This window comes from Neodiprion pinetum, chromosome 6 (genome assembly GCF_021155775.2).
Source record: "Neodiprion pinetum isolate iyNeoPine1 chromosome 6, iyNeoPine1.2, whole genome shotgun sequence".
NCBI classification, from domain to species: domain Eukaryota; kingdom Metazoa; phylum Arthropoda; class Insecta; order Hymenoptera; family Diprionidae; genus Neodiprion; species Neodiprion pinetum.
The window spans coordinates 19,961,146-19,988,873 of NC_060237.1; the positions used below are offsets into that span (position 1 = coordinate 19,961,146).

Consider the following 27,728-nt stretch of genomic DNA (forward strand, 5'->3'; position numbering starts at 1 on the left):
GAATTCGCTCGTCGGCTTGACTTATCAGCCCGACGTTCGAATTGGAGAAACGAAAAAACGACGCGTCAAAACGGGAAGAGAAGAAAATTTGCCACCCTTATCACTGGACAGCTATCGGAATAATTTCCTCATCTTTTCACCCCGTGACCTTGATCTCCTTCTAGCCGTCCTGGCACTTTTAAAACCCACAATTTATGCACTCCTCCAGAGCGACCCCATAAACGTGGATCAAAGCTATCCGACGTGCGTTACAACATCCGCGGAACGGATTCGTCCGTGTGTAAGTTTCGGGTGTATTATACGGATTCGGGCAGGGAATCGAAACGACGTACAGGGAGGATCCCGATGACGACGATGAGGGACGATGCAGGGCTCCGGGAGGAAACGAGGCAGGAGGACAGGCGAACAACCGGACCCGAAGGGGGAGAACCAGATCGGCGAGGCGTGGTCGAAATCTGTCACACTTGCCGCGAACAAACTAGACCGGGGATTTCGCCGCACAATATAGCCCGGAAATTATAGAGGCCGGGCCGGAATCGCGGACGCGCATATGGACCGGTGAAAAATCTTACTGCGATTCCATCCGCACCGGTTTATCCTAAAACTCCACTCGCGAAGTCGCAATTTTCATCGATCAGTTACATCTTGCATTGGAAACGAAGTCGTCGATCGTCGAAGAGGAACGTTGAGCGAATCTCTTTTCACGCAGGCGAAAGAATCTGTAACTTTTCAACAGCTTAAACTCGCCTCTCGAAAGATAATTGCGGAGGTGCAATCGTGGCGAAAAGTTTGATTCCACCAAACCGAGATAATAAGGAGGGGTAAAATTGAGTTTGAGTAACTACCGGCTTCGCCGCACGGGGAGAGCGGCTAATCGATTGATTTGCATTTGTCAATCTGACCTCCGGAGGGACTGCGGCCTAAGTGCACGTATAGGATACAAGGAGTGCATATGGCCGATCAAGAATACGCCGGTATCTTCGATCTAATCACAATCTCATCGCTATTCGTTCGGGTGAGCGCGAGCGCTTGTAGATATGACGAACCCTTCTCCCCGGTTAGATCAAACGCGCACCCTGCTTCGGGATACGCAAAATAGCGGTTTGGCGTTACGATATGGAAATCTCTGCGTCAAATTCCCGAGAATGGGACTGACGCCTGCATATGTTACGCCCCCTGGGCTCTGCAGACTTTGACAATGTCTGAATGTGTAATGATTCGGTTCTGCGTTTGTGCAATTAGAGTAACGAGAACCCCTCGGGTCGTTCAAGTTGCGTAATTGGAAATTAATTTTCCGTCCTTCTTTACTTTAGTTATACAATTAATGAGGTGGATTTTTTTTTACCACACTCACGATCAGTGGAGATGCGAAAACGAATGCAGATATCAAATGGGACTCCGAGCCATGGGAAAGTTTGCGATACACGATGCGATCGGACGAATGTACGAGCGAGAGAATAACCGTACAAAGAAGAGGTAAAGAGAAATCTCAATGGGGCAATTTTGGTTTTGAATTGGCCCGGTTTTACCATTGTGGACGAGAACGTGTAATTTCATGCCCCGTAAATTATACCTTTGCAACACTGAGCACGCGCAATGTGGGCGTTTTATTTTATGCTTACGAATGAAAGGCGAAAGTTCTTTCTCGACTGCACGCAGCACCCACAGCAATCGGAACTCTGTCAATAGTGAATTCAAACCGTCGGAACACGATTGACATTCATCCTCTGTTTCCAAGACCCAGCTGAGCAATTGCCTGCATCCTCACGGAGCGTCAAAATCCTCACTTTATTGATAATAACTGGGGATGTCAACTGTTTTAATAATCAACGATACACATAGCCAAGTAGCGAGATGCTTATTTTTGGAAATAAATTAAAAAACGGACTTCACAGGAAAAAAAAATAGTCTTGTTGAAATTTACCAAAATTCGCCCGTGTGAACTAACGTAGATCGATTTTGTGGTCATTTCAGAAATTCAACATCAGTTACATATTGTATATTCACTAGAAGGTCACATCCCATTTTTTTTTTTTTTTTTTTACTATGTACGTAATTTGGTAGCGTTTTCTGTAAAACGTGCAATATGGTACCGGTGCATCAATTTATTTGCAAAGAAAAGGTCTTCGTCATTTTTCAATTACCTACCAAATCGCCTGAGCTTGCAAATAAATCTGCATCCTGGGTCTCAGCGCTCAAGGTCTCGAGCGTTGGATGGTCCTCCACGAAGCATCGCGCTAGCGATGGATCAAGAAGAACGAATAGCCCAAGGCGATCGCAGGTACGGTATAGATGACTGGTCTAGGTATACGTTACAATCAAATCCAGATAAGTAAAAAAGCAAAGGAAAAAGAAACTGAGAGAAAGCACATACTGAAAAAGCTATCCGCTCGCGAAACAAAATGAAAAGGAAGAAAGGAAGATGGAAAGAAAGAGAAGTGATAAAAAATGAAAAAAAAAAAAAAACACGTACACAGATACAGAGATGAGAAAGGGAATGAAAAAACACGCAAGCTACTTTCCGGAGGAATTTTCATTGGGTGGCTGCCATGTTGGATGCTGGGGGCTGCTCCAGGGGTTGGTGCTTATCGATTGGCTGTCACCCGGGCAACGCTTCAGACCGTGGACCAATCGCAGGGGTGGATGCTGCCCGACGGAGGGTGTATCCAGCACACATCTGCAACCCTAAGTCGGCAGGATAACGACATTTCGCGGGCAGAATCCCACAAGAACTCGAATCGAACGGTTACCCGCTCCTACGCGCTTCGCGCCATTCTGTCCAATTATTTCGATATTTGAATTTTCAAGGACGGGCCTCGGCTAATTGGATAACCGCAATAATAAGATTTGAATTTCGCATCAAGGCCGCGCTCTCGATTCGACGATCTCTGTCTCTCGACCAGCCCACCAGGCTGCCCTTGTGGATTCGCGATTTGCTCTTACCTTATCATCCGAACATCTGCACACTTTACTCGCACTGGGTCACTTGCACGTTCGAACTTTGACTCGATTATGATCAATTCGGCAACTACTCCGAGACACACGCCCGCGTGCGCCGGCACCAACAGTCGACAAACATCTCAAGAGTAAGAGTGAAGCGTCGACCGCCGAGAGGGACTCGATCAAAGATCACGGACCTTCCAACAACGGGAGAATCGCGGTGTCGTTTTGTGCCCCAGTCCTAGAAACGGACCTCAAACGCCTGGGGCTTGTTTCTGTTATTCTGGAATCGCGCCGCTCGTCTTTCCATTCGGACCATCGCAGCGTACAGTTCATTCCGCGGACCACTGTGACCAATCCAAGTGTGAAAATTCTACGAACCCACGTGTCCCTCATCGGCATTGGAACCATCAAACACGGGACACCAAGAAAGCTCAGTGGAGGTTTCATTGGAAGCCTAGTGGATCCTTGCTCATACGCTTGTAGAGTAGGATTCCTAGACTTCGAATCGTCGATCCGGTGACTCGGATGATGAAATCAGTGAAAACGAAGGGGTGAAATGGAATTGGAGAAGTAAGTGAAGCTCTCGTAAACCGTATTGAAGAGTGCTCGACGTGCCGGGTGAAACACCCTTCGAACACCCTTACCGATTCATCCGATAGCGTGCAATAAATATCGAAGATCGTTCGAGGATCGTCGATGAGCGGAGTCTGACTCTCGTACCAAGCGCCCGACCGTTTGTTCTCCCGTCTTTCTTTTCGTACCAGAAATAAGTTTGAAATATGATATCATAAAGCGATCACAGAGATCAAATTCGTTATCAGCAGACCTAAAGGTCACCCCGGCATCACCCTGGCTAACGATTTGTCAGGAAGTGCCGGCCCCGGTGGCGGAGTGGGCTCAGTAGGCTCTTCCGTTGGAAGTTCACTGTCGACGACGGCGCTGAGCTTGGACCACCAGCAGTTTAACATATTCCCAGCGATCTTCAGCAGGCAGTTGAACTTCTCGGCAGCGAACTGCGGGCAAAACAAACTCATGGACGAGCTAAGGCCGAACCTCGGTCTTCTGGGAGTTGGCCTCGTCGAAAACGACTCGTTCCACCTAAACCATAACCAGGAAAAACGGAAATGCAGCAGTACCAGTTCCAACGAGCAGGACTTTGGCCTGTACGGAGTTCATCAGGGTCTTGAAGCCAGTCCACCGACGCCGGCGGCAACACCAGGCCGAAACAGCGTCGGCGCTACTACTACCGTTGGTAAGTTTAATACCTCGTCGTTTCACGAACCTGAGTAAAAGTATCCTTCGGAAGGTCCCGAGCAAGGATACGAAGCGAAAACCAGGACCGCATAGTTCGTCCACAGTCAACGACAGGCGCCGTTCGCCAAGTCGCAGGTATCGTAAGTGAGCCGGAGTAGCACTGACAGTCTGAAAAAGTGGGCAACGCGTAACCTTTGAAAGCAGATGAATTTTCCGCTTGTTGAACCTTGGCTACATATGTTGGGGGTCTGTCAAGTCCTCGTGTTTCAACAATGGTGCTGCGGACGTGTAGACATATGGTGGTACCTGTTCTATGGTCTATTATTGTGCGCTTACGGGGAGGCTTTAGGGAGCTTAACGCCAGGGGTGACGGCAGTCGTCCGACGCGTCGCCGCCGACACCGAGCGACAAGGGTGCGATTCGGTGAAAGGGTGATTCTCACTCATTATCTGCGTTCACTCAAAGCTGGTAGAGGACGAGCACCACCCTACTCGAGTGGTGGAAAAAACATGTCAATTAGAACATCGGCAAACAAACAAAATTCGAAGGCTGTTTAAGTATTTTTGTCGGCACAACCGGTACGCAATATGTTTGCCACCTTCATATCCATGCACTTTGTGTCGGGCGAGTTTTCACATGTCGAAGCTTCCACTTCTGCTGGACGTGTCCCAACGCCAAACACGTGATGTTAGAGCGGCGGCAGTACAGTCAACGCGGATATGTTTTTCACTTGTAAATATCTTGAAAAGGATACAGGGTGCGAGGATCCGAGTATCCGCTCGCGAATATACCTATGGAAGGGTTTTACCTGAAAACGATTCGCGCTTAGGTCGTTCCTCATGTATTATTCGGTGGTCCCGTCGGATTCGAATTAGCATACTTTCGCAGTTCATGGCGAGTGAAAACGGGACGAAATCGCGTTTGCCAATTGGCGGCGTTGGAGACCGCGTCTTCTCAACGGGCCGTAAAAATATCCAAGCTGATTTTTCAACCATGTGGTTCCAATATTTCAGTGAAAATTGAACGGATCACCTCACATCTGGCTCGTTAAAATTGAGAGTTAGATATCCTTATCGAATCAAAGCTGGTCAACTCGTGCAGCGAGGCTCTTTGAAAAACATTCCTATGAACGCGATTGACAATTTGACAGATCATTAGCGGTATCTCCGAGATATTTCGGTAGCTGCAAATTGTAATCCGCAACAGATGCAACCCGGCAAGTTATCCCCGCAGCTGTATTCGCAGCTCGACTAATAGTAAGTATTCCTTCAACTGTCACAGTAAGTTCATTTCCTACTGTGATTTCAATTCCCAATTTATCGCGTTCGTACGGCTTGAGCCAACGAAGCGAGCGTCTCTAGTGCAGCTGCACCACGCGTTAAAATTGTCGCCAATTTCGCGAGTAGATGCTTCGCTGCTGCGCAGGGGTGTCGGCAGATTGGCCGATCAGCAGATGGCCACTCCAGATAGAAACGACGACCCGGAGCGACCAGGAGAGAGACAGAGAGTGTCGCTTTGAAGCGCTTCGAAACTTTAGAGTGTCCCGCCGGGAACGACTTTCTGGAGTCGGAGGAGGATGAGAGGATGAAAAGGGGAGCGGGACGAAGTGCCCGGATGGGAAGTTTCCTGGGTTTTAGGCGCCGCAACGTCATCGACTCAGAAAGCTTCGCCTTGGCTTTTTCACCGTTACTCTGTATAACCGCACCGATGATAGTCTTCATAGCCAGGCCAAAGACTCCCTAAAGTTTGCAAAAAATGTCGTGAGTTTTTTTTCGCCACTTTTTTCGTACGGTTTCTTTCAACGCTGCTTCAACGTAGCCTGCTCAACTGTCCCGATCAAACTCGGATGCGAACCTGGAAGCACGTGAATACGCACCTACGTGTAAAGTGCGGTGTGTGCGAGATCGGTGCATTGAACTTGACCGAGTTTCCTTAAACGCTGGGTAACTGGGAAACTGGGCAAGGTAGCTATGTAAAGTGGACAGTATTCATCCTTGAACATTGAATTACCATGTAATATCATTAGGTCATTAGCACGATAACCAAGTTAGTATAGTGCGAGGGACTTCGCTGGCTGCGCTTACCCCATCCGTTCGTAAAGCTCGGGAGATTCAGTCCCGTGAAACACTCGCACGACTGCGTATCACGATCTCCGACCGCGAACTTCAAGAAAAACGAGGACGCTCTTTGTCTTTCGAATCCAATCAGCTGGGACTGGGTTCGTGCAGTCGGTGATGATCTCAGTCTGATCATTCATTCGCTCTTACTACTCAAAACGCGCTGCACAGTCCGATGGGATCACCGTGTGTGAGGAGGTCGTAGACACGGCAGATATTTAATTTTGAATCTCACGATCAGCGTCGGGTCCAATCATCCCCAAGCTCAAAGTTTCGGCAACGCTTCACTTTTTCCAAGTAGAAAACTACCGAGCCAAGTTTTCACAGGATAGTATGTTTATCCTCACCTCCTGTCGCTTGTGCGTCTCGTAATCCGAGATTACTGGCAACACTGTCTCACGTTAAGCCGCGGCTCTTGGTTAATGTTCAAAGAGATATTGCCAACATTTGAGCAACGAATGCAGTTTTTTGACAATATCTCGTTAGTGGGTGGTTCAAGTTCCGATTCATCGACATCTTTCGCGCTGAACGTCGATCTCTTGAAGTCCCGAAGACGATACGGGGCGGCAAATAATGTGGTGATCGATTTTTCGATGCGATGATTACGTATCTCCAACGACAGAACTATAAAATTACATCTCTGCGACTCTGGAAGTGTTGCATGTAAATTACGCGGCAGGCCAGAAGTGACGTTTAGATTTTAGTGGAAACCGTCACGTTTCAGGAGCAGAAGGGGCCTTCAAGAAATTGAAACCAGAACCTTGTGCATCCAGTCCACACATCGGCCACACACCGACAACCGCTAGCTGCCCGACGCCTGCACGACGGCGTCACAGAACCACCTTCACCCAGGTATTAATTATTGTTTCGCAACTGAAAATAAACTATAAACGCGCTTCTGAAATTCTTTCCCATCCTTTTGCGCCGAGAGTTTAACAAGCTGTGCGGTAAATTGAGATCAGCGTGAATTATGTTTCCTCCTATAACTAACCGCGGGCCACTTTCAGTGGACTAGTTACAGAGTTTTAAACAAGACAAAAGAAAAGTTCGCAAAGATGAAATTGAATTTCGCTGTACAATTAACGACGTCGTTTTTTCATACCTCGCTTCTCGACTGTACGGTAATCTCGAAACTTTGTATCGCGTCAGAACGACGAATGACTGTTGTTTGATTGGGAGGATTGAAGTGTAAGTCTCGGCTGTAATTGAGAGAGAATTCTTTGACCAGACTGCAAGATACCAATCAGTTTTTGTAAAATATCTCTCCCGCAGGAACAACTAGCGGAACTCGAATCAGCCTTCGCGAAATCCCATTATCCGGACATCTACTGCCGAGAGGAGTTGGCGCGGAGCACCAAACTTAACGAGGCCAGGATTCAGGTGAGTTTCCCTTTCTGATATACGTACAGGCGGTAATCAATTCAAGATGGATGTCATGTATCTTGGCATCAGACTGTCGTCGAACGTCACCGTCAGAACGGACGTTCCTGCACGGCCGAAGCGTCGGGAATCAAATTAAATAGTTGCGTACGCCAGGCGGCGAAGATCGCTTCCTAAGTGCGTCAAATTCCGACTCGCGTGTCCCGCGTGTGTCTCCAATCATCTCTGCCAGGCCGCTGGCGGCTATTAATTATTGGGAAACAATATTTGCGGTAAAAGTCATCGATATAACGGCCGTGTTAGGGACTTACTCGAGCTCGCGTTTTTTCCTACCCTTTTTTCAAACCGAAAAAACTCGCACTGTTTATCCTGAACAAACAAAGTCGAACAAAGCTCCGGGAACGGAGTGCCGAAACGTGTCAACGCGAACGCGTTAAGCGGATCATCCTTAATGAACTCGGACGTTGATGCCGGACCATCCGCTGGTGCCTAGTCGCGTTGTCATGGCGTCCAACACGCCGAAACGTATTACATTTGATTTTGACTGAAGAGCGACCACGTCCTGCTCTTTAGCTGCAACCATCGGCGTGTCCTTCGTTAGCCAGATTGTAATAAGCCGGATGCCGCAGAGACCGAACGCCGGAATGCATCTGGCCAATTCCCGCAAAACATGGAATTTACATTCAAATCAAATTTACGATACAGGTCTTGGACGAAGGACTTCGAGTTACGAAAACCGAGTTTTTTCCCACTGTTTTCCTTATCTAATGTTCTGCTTTTTGAATAAGAATACCGAGACGTGCAACGAACAATGGTGAGAAGGAAGCCTCGTAGTTTTGATCGCGGGTGAAAATTTCAGAGAACTGTCACCCCTCGTTAGGGGCATCGGAAAAAACACACGTGGGTAGGATACGCGTGCACGTCTTTTTGCTCGTGACTCACGCGTAATTGAATCAAAGACGCTTTGGGGTTGCGAAATTTGATTACGGAGCAACTGTCGGTCCAAGATACTCTCCCTCCCTGACTTGTTCAACGGCGAACTGCGAACAACGAACTATATGCAGTAACTAACGTCCGGCGGTGAAACTCGAGTATTTGTGCGAAACGAGGTCCTGCGTGCCTAGAAAAATAACGCTCGGTAGCATGAATTTTTTTCGGATGAAAATACGGTCGCGAGAAAAATTCACTTTAAATCTTCCCGTTTCACGCCCCTCCCCCGTTATTGACGAAATATTTTAGCTGTAGGATCAAAGTTTTTTGGACACTATTTCTTTTGATGTGGAATAACTTGGCGAGAAAAAAGCGCAGACAGAATTTGAAAGAGGCAGTCTTTGAAGGGGAAACGCTAAACTACAAAATGGTTATTTTATCTAAAAAAAAAATCATTTGACAAGAGTGATTTAAAAACAGGAGTATAAATCTGGAGGATGGAATTTAAAGCCGAGATGTTCGGCTTCGAAATCGTTAAAGAATATATAATCGATACTGTCACCGTGACAAAATATACGCGCAAAATCGAAATAATTTCGTGATTTTTCGACAGCATTTTTTAATTACAAAAAAGCGTAGAAAAAGAAATCAAAGACGTTATATTGACTTACGGGGGTGCATTTTACGGAAACCCAATTTCGCACACTGCAGTCTGCTCGGCACCATTAAATAGCAAATTTTCCATACAAGCTTTTTTCAATCTGTATCAAAGTAAACATGTGCATCGATGTATGAAGTAACAACGTTAACGTTTTCCTCGATTCTGGCGCAACGAAACAGAAATTTCTCTGGAAACACGACGGTGTTTTCGGATGTTATGCAGCAACGAAATATCCATTAGCGTTACGTAAATAAAAAAAAGAAACGTATTTGAACTTGATTGCACGAATGCACCTTGGAGAACAGTTTTATGATAACATGTTTCTGTAAAGAGTAGAGAAAAAAAAAACTGCGACAGAAAATTGCAAGATAATTAAAGAAACGAAAGAAGACCTGCACTTGTTAATCATCTGCAGGGGAATAAAATTGGTGAGTTGGTCGATGCAAAAGCTATGAGGTTAAAAAACGTTGTCGCCAGTCGGGGAATCACATCGCGGTACACGTGTAATTATTTCGCGATTACGTTCGCGCTTGCAAAGTTGGCGAGAACCGAAACAAGCGAATAGCCGACGCGGTGTTACAGCGCTTCGAAAAATTTTACGCCCTTGCGTACCTACACTGACTGTGAATCGGAGAACGTGAAAGTTGATGATTTTCGTTTTTTGCGTCGGATGCCTTCTTCCGTGCTAGATTCGCTTTTCACTCGGCGTGCTTGGATGCATTTTTTTTTTTTCTCTTTCTCTTCTTTCTCCTTCGACGTCGGGGTTTTGGTTCCCCTTTGGACTGCGCCCGGGACCACGCGCTTCTAGTTTCGCTCTGAGTGGTACGTATTAACCAGGCGGCAATCTCGCCTGCGTTTCAGTCGTTTGATATATAATTCAGGGCGTTGTTTGCGTTAAAAGCCCAGCAACCGCCATGGCTTAACCCTGTTAAACTCCGATGCCAAGTAAAACGCGGTTTGCTTTTAGTATCTCTCTCTCCCTCCCTCTCTCGGCATAACATATAAACTATGCACAAAGCTTTCCCGAGCCCCGGGCCTTATTTCAGTCTCCCCCAAAAGAGCAGCAACGATTTATCCTCTCATTCCCTTAAATTTACCATTTTTCAAATGGTTTATTATTTACAACATCCACGGGACACTCGGTGATCGTTTGCTTGTAATTCAAGCAAGGGGACTCGGTAACTCTTATACGTGGCATCGTCAAAGAGTTACTCCAATTATCTAACTTTCTGCTCGATACTAGCTTACAGCATGTGCTTACGTACCGTACATTGGCACTCTCAATTACCAAAACCATCGGATACAGGTTATCAATTCAATGATCGAAGTATTCCAAAAAAATATCCCCTCGATTATGCTGTAATTTTCCTTGATTTACTGATTTGCTGAAAAACATCTCTAGAGAACGTGCTAACTTTTGACGTCCAAGGTCGTTCAAACTTCAAATGCTGGGAATGGAAGGAATGTATCGATGTGGACAAAAATTTGAGATCTTTGCTTCGAAATTTGATGTTTGTTAAATTTTGATTACCGTTGTCCGACAACGATACAAATTTCATCCGAACAGAATTTAAGTCCGTGCGGAAAAATTCAGTTAATCCATTTCACGTGTAGTTTGCAAGTTTCTATTGTAAACATACAGCACGTGTCTTTATTAGCGAAAAAATTTGTGAATATTCGAGTATATGGGATAAAAAAAAAAAAAACAAGTTTAAGGATTTAAGAAAGAACTGAGAAGCTTATCACGGTATGAAAGCGTGGTTGCCGTACGGTGTTTTGTCGTGTATATATATATACCTACGAGGTGGTACATGATACGGATATGCGTATAAATATACATACACGGCATGTGTACATTAGATGCACTGTATATACATATAGATCTGGGGTGCAGATGAGAAGATGAGGACAGATGTGTGCGTGGCGGTTGATAAAGTTGAGACGAGTTGTGGAAAGGGATGGCGAATATACGAAGATGCGGGGATGACATAGCACCGGAGGCTGCCATTATATCCGAGCCGCCATTTTAAATTAGATTTTCTCCGCCCTAGCTAGATCCGAGCCGTCTCAAGCTTGCGAGGTCCTCCTATTCCTGCCGAGGACGAGGAGGACTTTTCCAACGGAGAAATAGGCCTACCCCTGCGGCAAAGCCACCCTCCTTCAATCCTCTCGCCGAATCCCCCGATACTCGCCTCCCACGATTATATGCTTCCTTTATTCGCTGTGCGCTGCCAGAAACTGCAGAGCGGAACGATCCGCGTCTCACAATCAGAGTAATCGCGCAATGTGCTGTGGTTGAAAAAACCTTACCGAGCGATGACGGCATTATAGGTGATTGGAAGTTTTTCATTTTTGAATTCTCGCGAGAATATAGAAGTAGAAAATAGTGCAGTTGCGAAAGAAAAGCTGCGGCATCGATGTTTCGATTCGAATCGCTTCGAAATGGTTGGAAATGTTGTAGCCATGTAACGAGAAATGAGGAGGCAGGTTTGGAAATGTACAATATTGAGATCATCAGTCGGTATAGGTATAATATCGCGATTTTTCAACTTTTTCAACCAATTTATATGAGACCGATTTTTGTGGTGCCATTTTTTGACTAGCTAGTTATTTCTCATCGCGTCTCATAATGGGTCGAATATTTTCAACAGCTTTCTAACAATACGGTGAGACCACTTCGAGAAACCGAAGCTCTCCTTAATACGGTTACTGATAGTCTTTGAGCGCAAGTTTTTGTACTCCCGACGTCGAAAGGTTGAAATATCGTCGAACGATTATTTACAGTCTCTGGGATCACTCGCGAGTAAATTGATAAGAAAATTCCCCCGTCCTGCTTGCGGGGTACGATAACCGGTATTCGCGAATAGGAAATTACGGACAGGACACAGAATCGCAAGTAGCCCGAGAAGGCGGAAGAAAGATAAGAGAGGATAAAAGTCCGGAGAATAGTCAGTTGTAATCGGGCAAATCACCGCTGGATAAATGTAATTATACGAACCCGACAAAGTCCGCGAATTAAGATTCAAGTTTTCACTCGCAGCTCGGCGCTCGATTCTTTTCGAGTCACCGCCGATTCGGCATATCAGATTTAAGGAGTAAATTCAATCGAACGATCTTCGGATACGAACGTCAAAGAAGCAGGAAATGATCGCGCGTTTCTGCGGTTCATGGTTTTACGGTTACGTGCCAAAAATTACTCGACGGAAGCTTCGTATTACTTCCGGTCGTTTTCCCATTATTATCCCATGCACCGTCACCGAACGAGGGTTCATTTCGCGACCTACACAGCCGACGAGAATGCAGATTATTTCATGCCAATTACCTTCTCATATCGCGGAGAGATTTTTATCGCTGAATAAATGTAAGGGAAAATACTTTGGCAGAGTTTTTTCATCTCTTTTCTTCACGTTACGATTACCGTTATTTCTCGATTCTTTCTTGCCTCTGTAAAAGGGTCAATTAATCCCCCGTTGAACTTGTAAAATAAAAGTAAAACAAATAAGAAATCTACCACTCGCGACCGATTCAAAAACGGATCCAAAATCGGCGCAGGGCTTTTGGCACCGAGTTCCCGCCTCCGTTCGTCAAAGTGACAGACATTCTCGTACGTACGATCGTCGCGAAATTTTCGCGAGATGAACGAGATCTATACGTGCGGTATGAAGCGAGAAGGAAGGAAGGACAGAGAGAGGCAAAGAGAGATGTAGCAGAGAGAGAGAGGGGCCGAGGGGGAAACTAAGGATAGGATAGGTTGAGGGGGAACGGCGTTGAGGAGGAGAGAGTATGGTTATTGAATTAGGAACTCTTAGCTTTCTAGACCGGGGAGCGCCTTAAGGGACGCGGGAAAGGCAAGGCATGTTCTCAAAAAGCACCTACGAGCAAAAATAAAAGAGGAGAAACGGACGCGGTGCCGCGAGATGAACGCGGAGGACGCGGACCCGAGGTAAAGGTGGAGAGTTTTGAGAGGGTGCACAAGGAGCGAATACATCCCCGTGCGATGTGCCACATTCCTGTACATACGTGTGTGTGTATATGTGGTTACATATATATATATATATATATATATATATACACATATATACATATACATATATACATGTATATACTACAACTAGACTCGCCTGCTGGTTTGCGGCGTCCTTTTTCTCCGATATCAGCTGCCGTTTTTCGCCGTTTCTTGGTCTTCGCATTTCAGGATTCAACAGGCAGATATTTTTCACGCTGAGAATTGTATTCTTATATCCTAGGCAGTGAATTTGTATCGCGGTTATCATTTTTTACGCTTGGTTTGAATTAACACGCCAGTTTAGTCGGATAATACGGAAGAAGAATATGTACGTTGAGAAAATTTTCGACGAATGCTTGGTTGTCACGATAGAAAATTCATTTTGCAATTTTATGTGACGTTTCAGGGTCGATTGGTTGGCCAAAATCTATATTTTTTGATTATTTCGTCGCGCATTAGCGGATTGTTGTAATCGTGATCTATACACTCGAACAAAATTGTTGATCGTAATTAATATCGTTTTAATACTGTAAAATTTAATACTTGACAATGCCAACACGACAGCAATAATGTCTTTCGCCTGATTTGTAGGAAATACAAGTCTTGTGAAGAAAATCAGGCATCGCAAACTGAGATCCAAAAATTTTCCTCGATTTTAAAGTTTTTTAAAACGATCTGAAACTAAGCATCGATATCTAAGCTTTCGTTTACACTTCCAGTGCTTACTATTTTCGTATTTCCAAAGAGATCTTCGTAGTCTACGAATGTAAGAATTCGATAAATACTCAATGTGCGATTAACTCGCACGTAAATGTTTTCGATTTTTAGCCAATCAATCTCCCGAAGAATTTCGATCGCAACTAAGTCAAATTCGATAGTCTTCACGAGGCGATCGAAAAAGTTCCTTCGCCACGAATTTAAAGTAAATTGATTCTCGCTCAATGAATATAACAAAGAAGAAAAAAAAAAGAAACTGTACACCGTATTTAAAACTTCCATATAACCATTCAAAGCATATGTATTTAATTTCCTAGAGGCCACGTTACTCTCTTCAAGGGAATCTCGACATGGTAACAATCAGTGGAAGTAAAACCGGTTGTCTATGGTACGATACCTGCATGCAGACCGAATCGTTAACCGAACCGGCGCGCGATCGAATTTGGCTAAAAGCACATCCGTAATCACTCATCGTTATACGTGGAGTAGAGAAATCCTATTCGTTTTCTCCAATTGCGGTATTCAAACATTCTTCAAAGTTTGTGCAAAGAGTTCACGACGGTGACTTCATTGGCTTCAACTTCACTTCGATACTCGAACCTAACTGTTACCGCACAGCGTATACCGCTACAACTACCAAATCTGCTAAATGCCGCAACACCCAACTCTGCACGGTGATATCCGTGAAACACGAAAGCCCTTAAAAGATACTTCTCCGATATTTGAGATCGTGCGACTTACATACCTTTTCGCAGAGAACCTAGGCTGTCAAATGCAAATGCCTACACTGAGTGTGGTGGAACAGTGATCGCAATGAGAAAGAATAGTAACGGATACCAGAGTTTCCGGTAACAGCTAGAAAACTGATTTTCATTTTCTACCTAGAACTATATTTTTCGATCGTGCGAAAATAGTCAAGGACTGAGCGGTAACCGGAACTAAAAATTTCTCTCAGTGTATATTTCGTCGTTTAAATTCAAGACAAGTGGAAAAACAAAGTCAGCGAGCGACGCGAGTGAAAAATGAGCTACCCTCGCAATCGGCCAAGACAGCTCGATCCTTCGGCAGGCGCGGAACGACACGACCCTTAGGTGTCAGTTGCGGCGAAGAGGAACGAAGGATGGGAATTACAACGTCGTCGTATTTCGACGGGTTCAGGAGTGGAAAATGGATTTTTTAAGGATCCGCGGGCGATTAATCCGCGACGCGAAGGCGATGCGGGAGCCTAGGTCGCCATATTCCCGAGCTCTCGGTTCGCGCGGTGGAAATGTCGATAAAACGCTCGAGCCAATGGGAGTCCGGGGAGTGACGTCACGCCCGCATAAAGGGCGAATCACGGAACGGCAGTGACGTCACGGGCGCCGCGTGGCCACCCCCGCAAAAGCCGCAGGCCTTTCTCTTTCGGGTCGGGGGTGGACGACGGGGGCGGTGGCGAATGAACCGACGCTCGGCGTCGCGTCGGCGTCCCTGCACGGAACGGTGGCGTCGAAGGATCCTCGGGGATGGGCTTGATGATTCCTCGATACAAACGGGAATTGGTAAAACGGCAAAATGGCGACACAGGCCGGGGAGAGACGGAGAACCGGAGAACCGGTCAATTCTTACGTCGCATTGCCTGATTCGCGATAAATTTTTGGCGGTTATAAAAACGAAAAAAAAAAGAAGAAGAGTAAACGAGGAAGGTCGACTTTCGTCTGACGCGAACGCGGGCCTTTTTATTAGATTTAAGTCAGACCGCGCGGATAAATCTGCTTAAACGCGATCTCGCCAGTTTCGACTACCCTTTCAGACCGTCCAGATCGCTCGGCTCTTTGCACTCTCGAGTCACGTAGAGACGCGGCTGGTATGTTAGGTACACACGATTATACCTGCTCGTAAGTAGGTACCCGAGTCCGTGTCCATTATACCCGTTCGCATTACCGCTTCGCGCCGAGCAATTTCGAACCAGACGGTTTTAAGTACGCGCAGAACCTGTTCTCAACTCCGTTGGTAAGAAACGCGGCCGCGATGTTTTATTGATTAACCATGCGGAGGAGTCTGCACCGTACGCACAGCTTTGTCTAGTAAATTTCAACGCTCTTTTCCCTTCTTCGAAGCTCTTCGATCGGCCAATTTTGACGAGGGAAATACGATGCGAGCAGAGGTCTCTCGCAGAGAAAGAAAATTACTTCTTTCATCACTCGCAGTCGATTGTTATTGCGAGTCTCCTGATTTTAACCGACTGCAAACAAGCGTTACGTATTCCGCTCTTCCAACGAACGTAACGGGCAGTGTAACTTTGACCTCAAGATTAACCGAGGTCAATTACTACCTGACGCACCGCGACGCGGGTTTATGTATAAGGCATGTCGGTCGAAGGCGAGGTTACATACCTATATGTACGTACGTAGAACGATCGGAATTCCTAACTTAAATTTGTGCCGTGTGCAGTCGATTGCCGGACAGGCCGCGTGACGTGACCGGGATTAATGATCGATCAATTAAATCCATTAACCCTCGTAAACTTGCGCGTGCTTCCAGGTGTGGTTCCAGAACAGAAGAGCGAAATACCGCAAGCAAGAAAAACAGCTGCAGAAAGCTTTGGCGCCGATTCCTGCCTGCCAAGGAGCCATGATGCGCAATATTTATCCCGGAGCAGGAAGAGGATACCAACCCTACCCTCATCCGCACAACGGCATTAACGGAATTAATCGTTATCCTCAGGTGAGTCAATTGCGCCCCGAAGGCACGCAACCGCATTAATTTTCATTGCCTCCCGCAGCCGTCGGAATGTCTATCGTAAAAAGTTTTGTGTCATTCGGTAAAATGTATAGTGCATCGATTGGGAGAAGAACGAGGGAAAGAAGAACGGCATTTTAACGTGACAGGGTCGTTCGTTCGTTACGTAAACCCAGGAACCGATCGATTCATTCAATTTACATAACTTGCAATTATCTTCTAGTATAATCATTAATCAACGATTGTTTCAAACACAGTTAAATCAAGTTATGTTCGACTTGATTACTCATTTGAGATATTTTCTCGAGCCTTTATCGTCAGTCGAATTAATTTCGATCATTTTCAATTAAAGAATCATCAACTAATTGCCGTAAAATACAGTTCTCCCTTCTTTAATTTTCCCATCCAATGTGATCGAAATCCAATCGAAATATTCGCGACCAGATTAACAGATAATTTACATCAGTTATATACACGGATGGATCAAATTTCATTCTATCAAACGAACCGCTCTACAGGTGTTCCCAATTTTCGTCGTATCCGAAATTTCCCGTAAGTATAATGGTTAAAAAACGGACGGCAAAGGTGTTTCCATATTTTGCGCCTGCATCGCTTGCATTAATACCTACACGACGGTCAGTTCTACGTGCTACCATTTCGGGTCGATGAGGCTAAATTGCATTCGAAGTGATTAGTTGGGCCGGACGAATTAGTAAATGCCTACTGATTTAATTGAGCCAATAATTCGCTCGTATCAAATGCATCCGGACCGCGGAGAATTTCCGTGCTTTCCGCGCGTGTATCATTACATATTCCATTCGCGTTTTCTACCTTTCTCTTTGGAAACAATAACTGAACAAGGTAAAAAAAAAAAAAAAAAAAAAAACAACAAAAATTGGAATTGCAAAACGAATAAAAGATGATAAAAAATCCCTTGACAAAACTAACTTCAATAATCGAGAAATGATTAAAAATTGAATACCCGCTTTCGCGACATCGGCTTCGGTTTCCGCCGTCTAATCCCGGTAACGATTGTTAAAAAATTCACGCTCTTAAAATCTCCCGCCGTGCAATAAAGACGTCAACTTGTCCAGTTCGCGGCATATCTACCCGACCCAAAGCGGTTTTTGCGTACACTATGTCGGCAGATCGAGCGTCGTAAAATACACTTATTCATACCGAGGCCGAAAACATTAACTTTCTAGTCGTAACCGTATCCGATGGTTGAAAAAGAGAAAGAAAAAGAAAAAAAACATGGAGCAAAATCCCCGGGAGTGTTGAGCTCGTGAAAAGTTGCTTCAGCTAACTATGTTTATCCGCTTGCTCTACAGATGGGAACAACGTCGTATCCCAGCATGACGCAGCCCTTCTCCATGTCACATTCTGCCACAAACATGTCGGCGGTCACTGGAATGCGACAGGATGCCATGGGTGAGTGTGAATGTTTACCTGATTTTCAAACAGGGCAGAAAACAGCTTGCGCGGAGGTGTGAAATTCGATGAGAATTCGGAAACTCCTCGCGAAGCTTCCCGGATAACAGACTTGTCGAAGCGTTGACCATCATTTGACTAACTGAAACCACCGTAATGGCGACAGACGAAAGACGACGAAGTCGATTTACCGTTGAGCTGAAGTCAACTATTGGCTTCAAATAAGCCCTCCTCTTCATCGGTCTACGATTAGTTGACTTCATTTTCTGCAGGCAATAAGTCGAACGTGAGTCGATGCTTTCATAGGTAATTCATAGGTGAGCACTAGGGTGGGGGAAAAAAATTGATTTTTCACGCTCATATCCCTCGAAGCTTGAGTTTCGATGGAAAAAACATACTCGCGAAGCGGGAGTTTTGTAGCTTAGGTGAAAGTTGCCGCTCGTTGGTCGTGTCTAATTATAACAGCTGATTAACGTCTATGACGAACTGTTTGGAAGGAAAAATTTAAGACCATGAGGATTGTGTTTCGAATTAAGAAAAACGAATTTTTTTTCACACACCAAATTGTTCTAAATAATATATTAGATTGATGTCATTCAAAAAACAATAGTTTTGCAGCCAAAAATTCTTCATAAATTGTTACAAACAAAAATTGTTTTCCCTTAAATCGAAATAAAATCCTCGTGGTTTCAAATTTTTCCTTTCAAAAAGTTCGTCATAAACTTTTAGTTGGCTGTTATAATTAGAAACGTCCAATGAGCGGTGGCTTCGAATTAAGCTGCACAGCTCCTTCTTCGCGAGGATATATATTTTTTTTATTTTATCAAATCTCAAGTTTTGAAGGGTAGGAGCATGAGAAATCCAAAATGTTTTTTATTTCTGAAACACCTTAGTGAGCACCCTCCCATGCTCGCGAGTGCATAAACTGGAAGTAAATGAAAAAAACCGATATGTTATGGATGTGAAATTGGAAGAAGAGTTAGGCTTTATCGTGCGATCCATTCAATTAGAGATCCTTGCAAGTTGGCAATCGATCGATTCGCTACGTACCGTTCACCCGCCGGTCGAGCGTCCGAAAACCTTTTGGTAAATAAATTTCCGCAGAGTATATTTCTGGCGTCGTATAATATAACGAACCGAGATACGATGATTCTGAGAAAAGCTGTTCGCTCTTCTGACGGGTTGCAGCCATGCAAGAGGGCTGACGAGCGTGGAGGATCGTAAAATGAGCATACCTTTTCGCCTCTCGTGCTCGTCCTGTTTTGTTGCAGTTACAACACACGCCCGTACTTCTCAGCTTCTCCGTCGCCTTGGGTACAGGCATCTATAACGAGACTTCACGGGCGAGATGAACGAAGCGATAAGTCATCGGGCTTTTACCGTGCTTGCAATAAAATTTATTTTCAAAAAAGTCCACTCGTCAACGGGTACCGAGAACATATTTTTCTTTTGCCTGATAATGTGCAGGGGACTAATATGGCGATGTTAACGGAACATGCAGTTTCGCGTATTTGCCAAGCATCTCGTGTTTGCTTTCGTCTGACATACACTGAGAAAAATTTCATTCGTTACAGTAACTAGGAAAATTCAGTGAAACAGGTATCGTTGAAAAAACTGTCTGAATATGGTTGGAATTACGAAAAACGAGGCACGCGTTACCATTTTGCTCTGTTGTCGATCCTTTTCTGGTATTGGCAATCTTCTGTCAATTTATCGTTGCACAAGCATTGAATATTCGCAACAGTTACAAGAAATCATAGTAACAGTGATCGTAACGAGAAAAAATAGTAACGGATACCAGACTTTCCGGTAACAGGTAGAAAACTAAATTTCATTTTGTACCTGGAACCATATTTTTCGATTGTGGTAAAAAATGAAAATAGTCAAGGACTGAGCGACAGTCGGAACTAAAAATTTCTCTCAGTGTAAAATGACCAATTCAATCCGTAACTCAAGTCATGCAAACACTTGGATTATTATGCTCGTGAAAAACTTGTTGCGAAATTGTAAGTCTGACGTCCGCCACTCTCGTCAAGGGATAAACGATCTTTCGAATACGTATCGAAAAGGATATGGAATGGTCGGTTACGCGAGGTACCCAAAGATAGAATTTAACACGAGGTCAGCGGTTAGCGTCGAAGCAAGTCCTGTAAAACGGTGGATCGAACTGGTCTCCGTTTCTGCTAAGCGGCTAATAGACATAGTTTAGGTTTGAATCAGTGAGCCGAATCTTTCCCAAGTCCGGTTAATCGCAATAAAGCATGCGAGTGGAGCTGAATTTTCGGTGGTCGCACACTGGATAACCGCAAAACGGTTTCGGGGCGGTGCGTTGAAGGAACCACAAGAGCGGCAGGGGGGGGGGGGGGGGGGGGAGGGGGGAAATTCGCAAAGTCGAACGAGGAACGAGGCTACTAAAAACTTTTTACGAGACCCTAAAAATTTAATTACCCTTTTGCTCGGAGCTAGGTGAACCAGCGGTAAGTGGCCTTTATGGTGGGCAAAGCACCGCGTCTTTTTTCCCAGCGTTGGATGTACCGTCTCCCCTCGTCACGGTTTGCGCCAAACCTCGACCTTGGATGATCTCTCGCGAATTGAAAAAACGGAAGGATTAAACGGGCCGAAACGTTCCCAACCGCGAGATATTATTTCGATACGTTAAACTATACCGCGGGACATGACAGTGAATTGTTTCATTGGGTTAATTTTTTTTTTTCTCCTCTCGGACAAGATCTGGACATTTTTTCTTTTCCGAACTACAAACTCTCCCAAGGTATAGGATTTTCAGTTCAAATTTAAGAGATATTCCGTATGTATACGCCATGTGACTCTTTCCCATTCAAATGACGTGTCAAAATGTTTACCCGTTCAATTTTTCTCGCGGAAGTTTTCGAAAATAATCGTGTTACTGTGAAACCGGTACGATTGGACAATTGGTCTGCCTTCAATTAAAAACAAATAATGAAATATTTGTTTCCGTTGACCTTGTAAAAGTTTTTAGAAAGTTGTTACTTTTTTTTTATCGATGTCTAGTTTCTTGTTGCTCCGATGTAAAACAGAAAATCGTTATAATTTTTACAGGTAATCTGAATATCTACACAATTGCCGTAGTAATCATTGCATACTTTGATAAATTCTGTTTTCTACAAAACTTGTACTTCGGACGGATTACTCGTACGGCAGAAGCCTAGGTATAGTCCTTGTTCCGGCAATAATTGAGAAAAAAAAAAAACATGCTACCTTACACAATAATAATAGTACGAAAAGTACCGCGAAGTTCGCTGATCCGGTAATTCTTGTCACGCTGGTACGTAGACTTCAATATAATATCGAATGATCGAAACGAGCAGCTGCCGCAACGATAGCGAAAAACGGATAATAAAAATAATAAGGAAAACTACCCCCGGAGCTTTCTCCGTGAATGATAAAAAGTGGGTGATCTTGGAATGCAAGAAAAGCGAGCTAATCTAACGCATGAAAGACCTTACAGCACGAAGGTCGTTACAGAGCTGCGGTGCCAATGGGGATCGTTACTGTCGTAGCGGAAATTTCGCGAAATTTTCGACCGACGCGTGAGGTAGACTTTTGCAAACAGAGTCATTAGCGCACGGTATAGATAAAAAGACCGCAGGGGACCAGGAGACGATGCTGTTATCAAGGTTTCAGCGCTGATCCACCATTATCGAATGATTTGATAAAAACAGGACCGGAAATGGAGCGGCCCGTTGAGCTCCGTCAAGACGACGGCCGCGTTCGCTCGAAGACGTTCCATTTCCGCTCGAGCGCCGTCTTACATCATTTCCGCCGCGGGATGGAATATCGCTTTTAAATCGAATCAAGACTATTCGCGAATTGCCTACCATTTCTGCCCCGCCTCCATCTTTACGACGTTATAAACTTCTTATATAACGATTTAACGGTTTAATGCGATCGTCGATTGTTTTATCGAACCTGCACGAACGACGCGCTCTATCTTCTTCGCCAATTTTTCATTCCATTTTTATTAGGTGCTTCTTTCATTCCATTCTCCGCCCCTTCTGCCCTATTCCCGCCAATTGAACTTGAGCGGGAGGGGAAAAAAAGCATTAACGCCATTCCGTCGAGGAGAACTCATACACTCTCGCCTCATTCAATCGCTGCTCGATCGATTCTAATAAAAAAGTTTCTCACCTTCGCCTCGACGTTGCCAAGGTCAAGAAAGCCTTCGACTGAAAGACGGAAAAACGACCGTTTACCCCCGTTTTCAAACATCACTCTTCTTCTCCCTGTGGAATTGGAATCTTCTCGGTCAGTTCGAAGCGAAATTTCGGTAGCTGATCTAGTAAAGTGTATCCGTCATTTCCATTCAAGTATTATACGAAACGCTAAAAGGTTTTTTAACACCGAACGAGTAATTTCGGTGCTGCTCAATAATGACGTGTTTGCGATACGAACCACTTTTGAACAGAACTCAATACTAAATGTATATATTACACTCTTACTTACCAGGCTGGTTTATCGTTTGATTGAAAATTCTGCAACTGTCTGTAAAGATTTTGTATCGCATTATTTCTTTTCTGTTTACAGGCATGTCAGCGGAAGACGAGTGGTACAACAAAAGTATTTCTGCGCTGAGAATGAATACGGCCCACCATCCAAATCTCGCCGCACCAATGCTGCAATATCAAACATAATTTTAGAGATTCAAGTAAAGCACATCTCTCAGACACTTGAGAATTAACGTATTAATAACACTGTTTTCTTTCGTCAACTCGGCACCATACGCAACCTGTACATTCTGACATGGCACCAGAACCCGATCCGAATTGGATCAACCCAAACGATCGATCGAGTAATCAGAGGTTAAGAAAAAATCTTCAAGTCGGATAATAAAAATTGTCACCGAGTTGCCGTTTCGTTTGCTAGTCGAAAAATCTAGTCCATAGAATATTAATAACGTATACATGAATTAATTTTTTCGAAGATTATTACTCGAACCATCAAACTATCAAATCGTCATAACACGCGTCATTATACATTGAACGATATCAAATTATAAACTATCATTTGCTAAGAGTTAAGAGTATACAGACGTAGACGCGCCTATGCGGCAGTCTGCACGTCCAAGAAAGTAATACATATATATACGTATTTATGTATGTATATATATATATATGTATTGCATACAAAGTATTCAAAGAACGCGTAAATATTGTACACGTAAAATGTTCATCGTAAATAATAATTGTAATTAAGTTTTAAAAGAGGAAAATGTGTGTCCGTGCACCTACGCGTCGTGCGAAAGCTCTCACACGTCGGAACCGTCTTCCCCGTAGAGTACGACGACCCTAAAGAACGTCTTGCCGACGACTGTATAAATTCTTTTCGTACCCCGCAGTGGTACGCGTTATGGTTATACCCACATACCGCATTAAACAACGCCGCAGAACCAACTCCATGGCTTCTAGGTAGGTGCACGCTTACTTACGTTTACCCATACCGCAATCAAGCGTGGGACGTACAGCTGTCCACGTCGGGTAGGAACACCGTGAACAAGCCGACCCTCCTGTCTCCCTACCTAGACTCTTCGAGTTTCGAATTACCGGAGTCTCTGGGTACGCCTTCGTTTTTGCACTGCGTTCTTATACCTGTACTGTACGCGTGAAAAATTACCGAGCAATAATTTCTCCCGCCCTTGCGACTGAGGTTACCGAGAAGCTTCGTTTGGTGAGAAGGTTCGAGCTTTTACGAGATTTTAGAAAATTTCGATAACCTTCTACTTGAAATCAGTCGAGGCTGGACTAAGGAATTTCAACTTGATCGTGCTGTAATGGGTGGCTCTATGGGATGTTCAACCCTTTCCATACCGCACTTATTTCCGTCATTGAAGTACTGATTTTTGTTAAATGACGTACGCGAACAGTTTCGGATGATCCTTAGTAGGGTTTTGCATTTGAAAGAAACTTTTCTTTTCCATGGCTCTGACGTGGAAAGCTTATTGTCGATAGAAGCGTGTCTTTTGAACATAAGTTTGAAAGGGCAATCTCGGAATTCGAATTTTTTGTACTTAAGTAACAAGGGAATGATGACATTCTTTTCGCAATTATTAACCATCGGCCGCATTAATTTAACGATATGGACGTGATTCAGGACGCAGCTCGTAAAGAGAGAAATTTTCTACAAATGTGTCATTTCAAGCTTCGTTGCACAGTCAATGGTTCAGCCACGAAAAAGGCTTAATAAAGACGAATTTCTACGTGAAAGGACATAACTCGTAAATCGTTGAAGCTACAGACTTTGCTCTTGAGTGAAACAAAATTGAATTAACCACAATTTTGTCGTTCAGTTTTTGTTGTAAAGTCGACGGTTTAGCTAGTAACAGTAAGATCGTTAAGGATAAGTTTTCCAACATTTGAATCGTTTGAGCTACGGATTGGGCTCAATGGACAAATTTGTACAGAATTTAACTCTCTACTGATAGCTTACAGTATCAAGTTCGCGTCATTGAATGTGATTCAGTTGTAACAATTTGATAAAAAATACGAAAATGCCCTGACGTTCTCAAATCATTAAGCGATCTCTTCGACTATCCGCGGATTTCCGTTGACTATGATTCAGTGTAAAAGTGATGCAGCAATGGAGTCGATGCGACAATTTAATGTTTCATCGGTATGGAAAGGGTTGAGGTTTATTATCGACTTAATATATGATTAAATCGAAGGAAATTACGCGGGAAGAAGACGAGTGAGATGAAAAGTTTGTGCCGAGCGTGAATGAGAGAATGAGTGAAATACGTTGTTTTCTAATCATTATTATTATTATTATTATTACAAAATTTTTGCGTAATATCGAAGGTATCATGATAATACGAGATTCTTACGAGATTTAGTTAGTTTCTTAACAACGATTCGCAAACACTTTCGTTGAAACTGTACATAAAGTATAGAATATAAAGCATAGTGTAATCACAGATTGTATAATGTAATAACGATTTTTCAATGTCCTTTTAACATCTAAGCATACCTAAAATACCAACCTATCCTATACATATATATATATATATATATATATGTGTATATAAAAACTTAGGCGAGTTAACTATTTTCATTTCTGTGCTTTTTCTTATACGGCGATACCGAAGCGAAGGCGAAATAAATAAAAAAAAAAAAGAAGGAAAAATAAGTAAAAGTGATTCGACACTCGCGATTTCGAGATTCCGAATTCCTCGAGTCTGTCCAGTTGAAAAAAAAATCTGTCTATATTGGTGTCATTTTTCAATATCTGTCTAATCGATATGTAAATCAACTTTAGAACCGTGCGAAAATGTATCACGGTAATATTCTGTTTGCACCAAAACCAAAGATCTCAACACGTGATGCCGAATTTTTCGAATTTTTTTTTTTTATCACATAGAAAAGGAAAAGTATGCGAGAGAAAATACTTTGACGTCGATTCGCGCGCGTTCTTCCTCGCGAAATTACACGCGAAATGTTCCTAAATAATGAAGAAGAAGAAAAATAAATAAATAAAAAGAGAGGAGAAAAAAACTTGTAACATATCAGAGGAGTTGATAAAATAAGAGAAAACGAAGAAAAGAAACCAAAAAAAAAAAGAGAAAAGAAATGAAAAGAAAACCAACTAAATAAGTAAAACAAAATGAATAAAAAGATTTTAAAAAATTGGGTGGATTCTACGCGTTTAAGACGAGCATGTGTAATTAAATTTAAGCAAGAGTTACGTAATGTACGTATGTGTTGTACATAGCCTAAATAAAAATTACGTTTAAAAGTAATACCGAAGCTACAATATGTAATACGTATTATGTACAATTGAATTTTCATTCGCTGTAAACAAGGATTATGTAAAATAAGCACATGTAAGAATTTCATTGTTTACTTCAATCAAGCGCAATATGAATAATTTCTGCAGCTACGAGATATTGGAGAAAATTAATAACCGTTAACCACATTTCAATCCAAATCAATCGACGCTAAGTCTGGTTAACGCTAACTTTAATCAAACTTGGGATAATTTGATGCAATTAATGGTTTCGATAGAAATATTTCGTATCATACGATTGGGATGAGTAAATCGACAGTTCCAGCGTATATTACACCATTCCTTGCGAACGATAATTTTGACAGAAAAAGAACCTTAGAATTGAAATTTATACAGAATGCCGGTGTTCAAATTGATGATAAATTTTCGAAAAAATCACACCGACGCTACAAATCGTACAATTGTATTAAAAAATCACAAAGGATCGATAAAACTTGGGGATCGCGTTAATCGATCTTCCCCAATACATAAAACAAGCTCGAGCATTGCGGGGAAAAAGAAAAAAAATGCGACGAATAATTGTTCTCGCTAATACCACCAATGCAATGTTATATGAACCTTCGAATGGAACAAATAGCGAACGTTCAATGACCGAAGAGAGATCGGCGATACGAGTAGGGAGATAAAGAAGACTTCATCAATTAGCCTTTGTAAATAGGAGAATTCCGATACGTTCGGGCTTGCAAAAAATTGCGCATTCACGCTGCTGGAATACGTGCAGTTCGCCATAAACGAGACATAGAGTCAAATGCGATGCGGAATAATATCGGACGATGCGTCATTGTCACGGTACGGCTGCTTCTTACGTTAGTTTGAAAATGAAAATACAGTGTCTCGATAAGATAAGGCGATTCGTTTCTTTTATGAAAAAAACTACACAAGATAATCATTACTATTATACAGCGGAGTATAAAAACCGAACTTGTTTACCGGCACCCGCGGTGATGATAAATTTATAAGTCAGCACTATAACGACACGTGTACAAATTGCTGGGTTCATGAATGATTCGCATATGTCACGCATGTGTACGAGAGATAAGCCGGGAAGAAAACACAGTCTGTGAGGAGTAAACGTGAACTGTGTCCGTTATGTTTTCAAGGGGTCTTTCACCGGAGAAAAAAAATTGACACCACGATGATTGCGTACGTATTTCGTGATTGCTTATATTTTATGAAGCAATTACGAGAGATAATCCGACAAAGAAATTTTCCTTATATTACGTGATCACTCGTGATTTCTAAGATTTCGTACGATTTCTGTAATTCTAAACGATATCCCATAACTGCCCGTGATTACTAATGCCGAAGATTATTTTAGTATTACCGATTTCGGTGTGATTTAGAAGATTACGGACACCTAAATTGCGTGAGAAAATATCTCTCGGTAGAAGGTGATAAATAAGTTCGATCACGCGAGCAGTTTTTATTCCGTGACGCTGGATTGCGCTGAATTATTAACGTGTTTTCGATTCAGAACGAGTGTATAAAACGGTTAGCCTTGTTATTTACCAAACGGTAAATTTGAGCGAGGAAACATCAGGCAAATATACCGACATGCAGAAACGACGTTTCCCAACATTTCATTGTCCGTCATCGGAGCTGGGTTTCGCGTGAAAATTACACCTGCAGCTCCACCGTGCGAGTAGTTTGCACCTGCAGAATATTCCGCAGGACGTAGTGCGGACTTCCGGTTTTTCGAATACGCGCGACACCTTGTACGTGTGTGAGTTTGCGTGCGGGGAGGACCATCCGGGCA

At 43.5% G+C, this 27,728-nt stretch overlaps 2 protein-coding genes across 2 annotated transcripts in view; one reads left to right on the forward strand and one right to left on the reverse strand.

The window, feature by feature from the left end:
* Nucleotides 1-22,771, reverse strand: part of LOC124221178 (multiple coagulation factor deficiency protein 2 homolog) — a 37,302-nt gene extending 14,531 nt beyond the window's left edge. The window contains exons 1-2 of the mRNA XM_069137200.1: nt 22,640-22,771; nt 22,325-22,419 (exon numbers count right to left, since the gene is read on the reverse strand). Coding sequence (XP_068993301.1) covers nt 22,325-22,419; nt 22,640-22,724 — 180 coding nt within the window. The 5' untranslated portion in view covers nt 22,725-22,771. The remainder of the gene's footprint in view (nt 1-22,324; nt 22,420-22,639) is intronic.
* LOC124221173 (homeobox protein unc-42) lies at nt 3,747-25,756 on the forward strand. Its single transcript, XM_046630932.2, has 6 exons — nt 3,747-4,195; nt 7,039-7,166; nt 7,587-7,694; nt 16,529-16,711; nt 18,058-18,157; nt 22,721-25,756. The coding sequence occupies exons 1-6, from the start codon at nt 3,976-3,978 to the stop codon at nt 22,825-22,827; spliced, it is 846 nt and encodes a 281-aa protein (XP_046486888.1). The 5' UTR covers nt 3,747-3,975; the 3' UTR covers nt 22,828-25,756.
* The last annotated feature ends 1,972 nt before the right edge of the window (nt 25,757-27,728 follow it).